The sequence below is a fragment of the Phyllobates terribilis genome, unplaced genomic scaffold, assembly GCF_046119375.1.
Source record: "Phyllobates terribilis strain yellow unplaced genomic scaffold, ASM4611937v1 Scaffold_1__5_contigs__length_1240528914, whole genome shotgun sequence".
Lineage (NCBI taxonomy): Eukaryota > Metazoa > Chordata > Amphibia > Anura > Dendrobatidae > Phyllobates > Phyllobates terribilis.
In genome coordinates, this window is record NW_027362761.1 from 495,790,984 (window position 1) to 495,801,519 (window position 10,536).

Below are 10,536 nucleotides of genomic sequence, written 5' to 3' on the forward strand. Positions count from 1 at the left end.
GTAAAAACTAGTCATAAACTAACAATAAAATCATGGCTGTCAGAATGTGCAGAGAGAAATTCTCCTGGGTCATCAGGCTAATCGTTCTGCTATGTATTTTTTTTCGCATGTTTGCTAAGGTTTCTTATGGTTTGCCTGCAGAGTGAAGGCAGTGATTGCGAATGTTCCCCCAGTATCAAAAATTCACCAGAAAATCGTATACTCATCAAACGCATGATGATAAAATGTGCAGATGTGGCCAACCCGTGTCGTCCATTGGATTTGTGCATTGAATGGGCTGGAAGGATCTCAGAGGAGTATTTTTCTCAGGTATAATATCTCATTTTCTTTGAGGGAAATAAAAAATCAGCAAGTGGAACAACTGCATCATAAATCTTGGGTTAATCTTGGGTCCGACAAGCCTATAAAAAATCATCTGAGTTTCATCCAGAAAACTTAAATGATTTCCATCCATATTGTCATCCATGTGCCATCTGTTTCTGTCTATTTTTTTCGTCGTCTGTGTTTACGTCCTTATAATACGCTTGTCATGGACCGCACTCGGAGAGCACACGCACCCTTTTGGGGCAGTGAGATTTGATTACCTGTATATATTAGTGTTGAGCAAAATTTGCAATTCTTTTCTTTTTTTATGTCACTCTCGCCTTTTTTAAGTAGATAGAGCTTCGTAGGTGGGAGCAAGGCTTCTCACTGCCCAAAAAATCTACTACAAATCACGCCAGAAATTAAAGCGCGAATGTGCGCCAACCTATATCTTTTTTTGGTGCACAGACTGACCAAAAATGCCACAAAATATTAAGAGGCATATTCCACTTAATGAAAAGAGCTCTGGAGCAAAATGCGACAAATTTATTAGGATGGATAGAGAAATTTTGGTTTAAAATAAATATCCAATTTGTATTACATTTCTCAATATTAAAGTTTTTTGCTTATTGTCAGTAAATAGAAACATCTTTGTTAACACTTAAAACCAACAAATACCTTCTCACAGGTTGGGGTTTGTTAGATCTGTCAGTCCGGAGATTTGTACTCCTTTCCTTTCATTCCCTGACATCATACAAAGATTATGTTAGAAAGTTGCAGCATGATTGTGGTGAAATTTAGGAATTCGCAGAGCATTTGCGAGAGGCTGACTGTACAGCTTCACTACTGGAGACAGTTTACCTGGTAGACGGCTGTGTACGTGAAATTATAATAAACTGCATTCCTCACTTTTCTTACAGACTGATGAAGAGAAGAGACAAGGCTTGCCAGTAGTTATGCCAGTATTTGACCGGAACACCTGTAGCATACCAAAATCTCAGATATCATTCGTAGACTATTTTATCACAGACATGTTTGATGCTTGGGATGGTAAGATCAGAGACTGACTCTACTTAATAAAAGTTTTCTTTGTATTTTGCATCTTTTTTTTTTTTCAATTGAGGCTCCGTTTTGAATATGTTATAAATATTGGAAAAAAATAGCATGCTGCGGTATTTTCAACTGTAAAATGACTGATACCATTAGTGGAATTCAACAGGCCCATTAGATATCAATTGGGACTGTTATTCGCTGTTTGAACATCAGATCTGTTAGATACTGGACACTTTTCAATTTCGCTCATGTTCCTGTCACAGAGCAAAACAATGGAACTGACCGATGTAGATGTGAACAGAGCCTTGATTGTATTGTGTACAGTGGTGGCCAAAAGTATTGGCACCCCTGCAATTCTGTCAGATAATACTCAGTTTCTTCCTGAAAATGATTGCAATCACAAATTCTTTGGTCTTATTATCTTCATTTAATTTGCTTGCAAGGAAAAAACACAAAAGAGAATGAAGCAAAAATCAAATCATTGATCATTTCACACAAAACTCCAAAAATTGGCCAGACAAAAGTATTGGCACCCTCAGCCTAATACTTGGTTGCACAACCTTTAGCCAAAATAACTGCGAACAACCGCTTCCGGTAACCATCAATGAGTTTCTTACAATGCTCTGCTGGAATTGTAGACCATTCTTCTTTGGCAAACTGCTCCAGGTCCCTGATATTTGAAGGGTGCCTTCTCCAAACTGCCATTTTGAGATCTCTCCACAGGTGTTCTATGGGTATTCAGGTCTGGACTCATTGCTGGCCACCTTAGAAGTCTCCAGTGCTTTCTCTAAAACCATTTTATAGTGCTTTTGGAAGTGTGTTTTAGGTCATTGTCCTGCTGGAAGACCCATGACCACTGAGGGAGACCCAGCTTTCTCATACTGGGCCCTATATTATGCTGCAAATTTTGTTGGTAGTCTTCAGACTTCATAATGCCATGCACACGGTCAAGCAGTCCAGTGCCGGAGGCAGCAAAGCAACCCCAAAACATCAGGGAACCTCCGACATGTTTGACTGTAGGGACCGTGTTCTTTTCTTTGAATGCCTCTTTTTTTACCTTTACACTCTATGTTGATGCTTTTTCCCAAAAAGCTCTACTTTTGTCTCATCTGACCAGAGAACATTCTTCCAAAACGTTTTAGGCTTTCTCAGGTAAGTTTTGGCAAACTCCAGCCTGGCTTTTTTATGTCTCGGGGTAAGAAGTGGGGTCTTCCTGGGTATCCTACCACACAGTCCCTTTTCATTCAGACGCCGACGGATAGTACGGGTTGACATTGTTGTACCCTCGGACTGCAGGGCAGTGTTATGTTCTGCTACCAAAGCTAAGGAAAGAGAGGAGATCTGTCCCTACTATAGGACTCCGCTGAATCCCTACGATGTAACAGGGAACCTGATCCTGCGATCAGACCTGCTAAAGTCCTAATCTAGTCTGTACGGAGACCTATAGATGTGGGGAGGGAATCCCTACAAGTACTAAGGACTGGGAGGAATATGGGACACCTCCTAACAGAAATAGTAGCAGACAGACGAACAAACAAAATAGATAGAACATAGAGGTCCGTAGACCAAGCAAACTAACAGAGCTAGATACAGAGCACAGGCTAGCTAGAAAGTAGATATACAATGAAGTCCAGCAAAGCCAGAAGGGCGGAGCAGGATTAAATAGGCCAACAAGGTCATGTGACCAGCAAAGGAAAAAAAACCTAACAGCAAGGTTCTAACAGTACCCCCCCTTCTAAGAGGATCCTCCGGATCCCATAGGACCAGGCTTATCAGGAAATCTCCTGTGAAACGCTCTGATAAGTCTGGACGCGGAAACATCATCTGACCTCACCCAAGAGTTATCCTCGGGTCCGAAACCTTTCCAGGCCACAAGATACTGCAAACTACCTCTATACCGTCTAGAGTCAAGGATGCGAGAAATTTCATATTCCCCGTCCTCCACCACCGGAGGAACAGAGGCAGAGGCGTCACCATCCGACACAACAGCTTTTTTTTAACAGAGAGACATGAAAGACCGGATTACTTCTCCAGGAGGTAGGAACCTCCAACCTAACAGCAGATTGGTTGACAACCTGAAGCACCTTAAAGGGCCCTACAAACTTGGGACCCAATTTCTTAGAAGGAATCCTCAACCGCAGATTCCTAGAGGACAACCAAACCATGTCACCAACAGCGAACAAAACCTCCTGTCGTTTCCTATCAAAGTAGTCTTTAGATTTTCTGTTGGCCTCCTGAAGATTACCACGCACATCCGTCCAAACTCTTTCCAAATCACCGGAAAAATTCTCCTCCTCAGGCACGGCAGATCCCAACTTGGAGAACGACCCAAACGACGGATGTCTCCCAGAACAACAAAAAAAAGGCGAACAACCAGCAGAAGAAGATGTATGATTGTTCAGAGCAAATTCGGCAAGTGGCAGAAACTCAGACCACCCCTCTTGATTGTCTGCCACAAAACAACGCAAGAACTGCTCAACATCCTGGTTTTTCCTTTCTGTCTGGCCATTAGATTCAGGATGATATCCGGACGAAAACGACAAATGAATTCCCAACCTGTCACAAAAGGCACGCCAAAAACGAGCCACGAACTGAGGACCCCTATCAGAAACAATGTCAGTAGGAACGCCATGAAGTCTGACAATTTCCTTGACAAAGGCCTTAGCGAGAGTTTTAGCGCAGGGCAGTTTGACGAAGGGAACCAAGTGACATCTTGCTAAAACGGTCCACGACCACCCAGATGACAGTAAAACCCTCAGAGGGGGGAAGGTCAGTTATAAAGTCCATAGCCAAATGTGTCCAAGGAGCACTGGGGACCTCCAAAGGACAAAGTAACCCCGCAGCAGGAGTATGTGAGGACTTAGATCTAGCACATATAGTACATTGGCGCACCCACTTAATGACTTCCTTCTGCCATCCAGGCCACCAAAAACTGCGACCCACCAGTCTCTTGGTCTCAGAGATTCCGGGATGACCTGCCAACCGAGATTCGTGACACTCAACAAACAAATCTCTCCTAAAGGTCCCAGGCACAAACAACCTCCCATGAGGAGTGTTAGATGGGGCATTCTCCTGAGCTTTAAGAATCTCATCTTCCAAAACGGAGTCTAAAGCAGCTATCACAACACCTTCTTGTAAAATGTTTTCCTCTTTCTCAGCACCGACTATGGGAGAAAAACTGCGAGACAAGGCATCCGCCTTAACATTCTTAGTACCAGGGATGTAAGTAACGGAGAAATTAAACCGCGAGAAAAACAGTGCCCACCTAGCCTGACGGGCATTCAGGCGCTTGGCAGCATCAAGATATATCAGATTTTTATGATCCGTAAGAACCTGAACGGGAAATTCCGCACCTTCCAAGAAGTGGCGCCAGTGTTCAAATGCGAGTTTAATAGCCAATAATTCCCGATTACCAATATCGTAATTCAATTCAGTCTCCGAAAAATTTTTTGAAAAAAAGGCACAGGGATGTAATCCATCCCCGTTATCCTGAGACAATACTGCGCCAACCCCCACAGAGGAAGCATCAACCTCAACCAAAAACGGCCTAGTAACATCAGGCTGCATAAGGATGGGAGCAGAGGTGAACCTCTCCTTGAGATACACAAAAGCTTCAATGGCCTCAGAAGACCACTGAACCGCATCAGCACCTTTCCTGGTGAGATCAGTCAGAGGTTTGACAATACTAGAAAATTTTTTTATGAATTTTCTATAGTAATTGGCGAAACCCAAAAACCTCTGTATCGATTTCAAACCAATAGGCCTAGGCCATTCCTGCACAGCCTGAACCTTAACCGGATCCATCTCAAAACCTTTGCTGGAGATAATGTAGCCCAAAAAACTAATTCTCTGTACAGCGAACTCACATTTCTCCAGCTTAGCAAAAAGCGAATTGTCCATTAATAACTGTAATACCTCACGCACGCTCCGCCAATGAGACTCCAGATCTGGCGAATAAATCAAAATGTCATCCAAATACACAACCACATTTTTACCGATCAAAGGTCTAAGGATGTCATTAATCAGATTCTGAAAAAATGCAGGAGCATTAGTAAGACCAAAAGGCATAACCAGATTCTCAAAATGACCCACAGGAGTGTTAAAAGCAGTCTTCCATTCATCACCCTCCTTCATGCGCAACAGATTGTATGCCCCCTTAAGGTCAATTTTAGAGAACCACTTGGCCCCCAATAACTGGTTAAACAGATCAGGAATCAATGGCAGTGGGTAAGGATTGCGTACCGTAATTTTGTTAATCTCACGAAAATCCAGACAAGGACGTAAACCGCCGTCCTTTTTTTTTACAAAAAAAAAATCCAACCGCCACAGGAGACTTAGAGGGCGTAATGTGACCGGCGGCCAAACTTGTCTGTATGTATTCCTCCAAAGCCTTCCTCTCAGGAATAGTAAGATTAAATAAACGACTTTTAGGAAGAATCGCTCCAGGGACAAATTCAATAGAACAATCATAGTCTCTATGGGGAGGCAAAACCTGCGATTCTTTCTCAGAAAAAACTCTCCAAAAATCCTGAATAGGAACAGGCAATTCTCCCCTATCCAAAGCTGCAATACGCCCGTTACAACACTTGTCATAACATTTATGGCTCCAGGATTTAATTTCACTGGTAGACCAATCCAGTACAGGATTGTGAAATTTTAACCAGGGCAAACCCAATATTACTGGAGAAGGCAAGTTATTCAACACTACCAAATCCAATTTCTCATGGTGAACACCATTAATAGTGAGAGGAAATTCACTGACCTTGAGAGTAATATTCTTCAAAGGGGAGCCATCCACAGAAACCACAGCAATGGGGGATGATAAAGGTTCAGGTTTTAAATTGAGTTTTTCCACGAATCCCCCATCAATTACATTCAGTGTAGACCCGCAATCAACAAACACCCGAAATTCCATTAATTTTTCCTGAGCAATCGTGGAAGCAGCTAAAAATATACCCTTGGAATTTAAACAGGCAATACGGGCGTGACTGACCATTTTTTTTTCTTTCTTCATACGAAGCTCACAGCCTTTAATCAAATGACCAGATTTTCCGCAATAGAAACACAAGCCTTCCGAAAAACGACGGTCTTTTTCTTGAGAGCGAGGTGCCACCGATCCAATCTCCATCGGTTCACCACTGTTAGTACACACATTATCATAACCAGAAACTGACATAGCAGAGGATTTGCTCTCATTAACCCTAGCACGCAGTCTTCTATCCACCCGTATAGCTAATTGCATAGCCTGTTGCAAATCCTCAGGTGTAGGATAAGCAATTAGCAGGTCTTTAACCCTTTCACTGAGCCCAGCAAGAAATAGACTTTTCAGAGCAGAATCGTTCCACCCTGTTTGAGTGGACCAACGACGAAAATGAGTACAATATTTTTCCACATTACCTGATCCTTGTTTTAAACGTCTCAACTCAGTCTCAGCTGATGCCACACGGTCAGGATCATCATATAATAGTCCTAAAGCAGAAAAAAAACTATCCACTGATCTGAAGCATGTATCACTAGGTTGCAAAGAAAAGGCCCACTCCTGAGGCTCTTTGCGCAAAAGTGACATTATGAACCCTACGCGCTGGGATTCATCCCCAGAGGACTTGGGTCTCAAACGAAAATACAATAAGCAAGCATTTTTAAATGAAAAAAATTCTCGATGTTCACCAAAAAATAAATCCGGCAAACATACCTTAGGCTCCAAGAAATATGCTCCAGGACAGTTACTCACGTGCTGACGGAGCTCGGCCACTTCCAGAGAGAGTCCCTGCAGGTGTTTAGCCAAATCCTGAACCGACACCATGATGGAACAAAAAAAAAAAAAAAAATCTTTCCTTAGAGAATTTGCAGGCTGGACTTACTGTTATGTTCTGCTACCAAAGCTAAGGAAAGAGAGGAGATCTGTCCCTACTATAGGACTCAGCTGAATCCCTACGATGTAACAGGGAACCTGATCCTGCGATCAGACCTGCTAAAGTCCTAATCTAGTCTGTACGGAGACCTATAGATGTGGGGAGGGAATCCCTACAAGTACTAAGGACTGGGAGGAATATGGGACACCTCCTAACAGAAATAGTAGCAGACAGACGAACAAACAAAATAGATAGAACATAGAGGTCCGTAGACCAAGCAAACTAACAGAGCTAGATACAGAGCACAGGCTAGCTAGAAAGTAGATATACAATGAAGTCCAGCAAAGCCAGAAGGGCGGAGCAGGATTAAATAGGCCAACAAGGTCATGTGACCAGCAAAGGAAAAAAAACCTAACAGCAAGGTTCTAACAGGCAGCTTGAACTTGTTTGGATGTTAGTCGAGGTTCTTTATCCACCATCCGCACAATCTTGCATTGAAATCTCTCGTCAATTTTTCTTTTCCGTCCACATCTAGGGAGGTTAGCCACAGTGCCATGGGCTTTAAACTTCTTGATGACACTGCGCACGGAAGACACAGGAACATTCAGGTCTTTGGAGATGGACTTGTAGCCTTGAGATTGCTCATGCTTCCTCACAATTTGGTTTCTCAAGTCCTCAGACAGTTCTTTGGTCTTCTTTCTTTTCTCAATGCTCAATGTGGTACACACAAGGACACAGGACAGAGGTTGAGTCAACTTTAATCCATGTTAACTGGCTGCAAGCGTGATTTAGTTATTGCCAACACCTGTTAGGTGCCACAGGTAAGTTACAGGTGCTGTTAATTACACGTATTAGAGAAGCATCACATGATTTTTCAAACAGTGCCAATACTTTTGTCCACCCCCTTTTTTAGGTTTGGTGTGGAATTATATCCAATTTGGCTTTAGGACAATTCTTTTTGTGTTTTTTCATTGAAGACAAATTAAATGAAGATAATAATACCAAAGAATTTGTGATTGCAATCATTTTCAGGAAGAAACTGAGTATTATCTGACAGAATTGCAGGGGTGCCAATACTTTTGGCCACCACTGTATATGAACATACAGTAATGTGAAAAAATAAGGACCACACATGGAAAGTAAATAGACTTCTGTGGACACTACAGCAATGAGTGAAATAAGGCAAATTAATAGAGTTCTAGGTTAACATTGCTGTATCAAACATACAGTTGTGCTCAGAAGTTTTCAATACCCTGGCAGAATTTTTCCTTTCTTGGCCTTGCTTCAGGGAATATGAATGATAACAAAAAAACTTTTTCTCCACTCATGGTTATTGGTTGGGTGAAGTCATTTATTGTCAAACTACTGTATTTTCTCTTTTTAAATCTTAATAACAACCAAAAACATCCAAATGACCCTGATCAAAAGTTCACATACCCCAGTTCTTAATACCGTGTATTGCCCCCTCTAATATCAAAGACAGCTGGAAGTCTTTTGTGGTAGTTGTGGATGAGGTTCTTTATTTTCTCAGATGGTAAAGCTGCCCATTCTTCTTGGCAAAAAGCCTCCAGTTCCTGTAAATTCCTGGGCTGTCTAGCATGAACTGCGCGCTTGAGATCTCCCCAGAGTTGCTCAATGACATCGAGGTCAGGAGACTGAGCTGGCCACTCCAGAACCTTCACTTTGTTCTGCTGTAGCCAATGACAGGTCGACTTGGCCTTGTGTTTTGGATCGTTGTCATGTTGGGACGTCCAAGTACATCCCATGCGCAGCTTCGGGGCTGATGAGTGCAAATTTGCCTCCAGTATTTGCTGATAACGTGCTGCAATCATCTTTTCTTAAACTTTTACCAAGTTTCCTGTGCCTTTGTAGCTCACACATCCCCAAAACATCAGCGATCTACCTCTGTGCTTTACTGTAGGAATAGTGTTCCTTTCATCATAGGCCTTGTTGACCTCTCTCCAAATGTAACGTTTATGGTTGTAGTCAAAAAGTAAAATTTGGTATCATCACTCCAAATTACCTTGTTCCGGAAGTTTTGAGGCTTGTCTCTGTGCGTATTGTAGGCGAGGTACTTTGTGGCATTTGCACAATAATGGCTTTCTTCTGGTGACTCGACAATGCAGCCCATTTTTCTTCAAGTGCCTCCTTATTGTGCATCTTGAAACAGCCACACCGCTAGTTTTCAGAGAGTCCTGAATTTCAGCTGATGTTATTTGTGGGTTTTTCTTTGCATCCCGAACAATTTTCCTGGCAGTTGTGGCCGAAATTTTTGTTGGTCTACCTGACCGTGGTTTTGTTTTTACATAGCCCCTGATTTTCCATTTTTTAATCACAGTTTGAACACTGTTGACTGGCATTATCAATTCCTTGTATATTTTTTTGTATCCCTTTCCTGTGTTATACAGTTCAACTACCTTTTCCCATAGATCCGCTGACAATTCTTTGGCTTTCCCCATGACTCACAATCCAGAAACGTCAGTGGCTGGATGAAATATGCAAGAGTCAGTCTGAATCCCAGAAACTCACTCAGCTTTTATGCACACACACTGATTCCAATCAAACAGGTCACATGTGAGGATGTTACCTTTAGTCGCCATTCAAATTCTGTGCATGTTTTCAGGCCAAAATCACCAGGGTATGTGAACTTTTGATCAGGGTCATTTGGATGTTTTTGGCTGTCATTAAGATTTAAAAAGAGAAAACACAGTAGTCTGACACTAAATGGCTTCAACCAACCAATAACCATGAGTGGAGAAAAGTTTTTTTTGTTATCATTCATATTCTCAAACAAGGCCAAGAAAGAAAAAATTCTGCCGGGGTATGTAAACTTTTGAGCACAACTGTATGCTGTTCTCTAAAACTCAGGCTGAACTTTGGGAAGGCATGAAGTGAGGGCCACCGAGCTGCTTTATTTTCCTATTTGCTGAATGAACAATGCCAAATTGGTTTTGAATCAGAGACTGGCTCCATCATTGCAGCCATGCATATTTCACTCGGAAATGCTGTGGGGTTTCAGAGAAAGCTTACTTCCAAAAGCCAATGACAATGTGACTAAGATAACTAGTCACAGCAATATGTCCCCACCGGCTTCTCCGTGTCACGCTCCCCAAGATTGACAGGTCTCTCCTTATGTGTGTATGTAGGGAGAGACCTGTCATTCATTTGGTGCAGGGTGGAGAAAAGCCACCGGGGACCAATCTCAGACTAGTCTATCTTTTCACCTTGTTTTTGGCTTGCTTTTACAAGTATGTGTTCACTGAAGCCTCAAAGCATTTCAATGTGAAATGTACATGGCTGCAATGACAGAGAAGGTCTCTGATTCATG

At 42.3% G+C, this 10,536-nt stretch overlaps 1 protein-coding gene across 6 annotated transcripts in view; it reads left to right on the plus strand.

The window, feature by feature from the left end:
- Nucleotides 1-10,536, plus strand: part of PDE8B (phosphodiesterase 8B) — a 390,573-nt gene that overhangs the window by 362,868 nt on the left and 17,169 nt on the right. For all 6 annotated transcript variants that reach the window (XM_073680165.1, XM_073680166.1, XM_073680164.1 and 3 more), the window contains 2 exons: nt 142-309; nt 1,224-1,353. In XM_073680165.1, the coding sequence (XP_073536266.1) occupies nt 142-309; nt 1,224-1,353 (298 nt within the window). The remainder of the gene's footprint in view (nt 1-141; nt 310-1,223; nt 1,354-10,536) is intronic.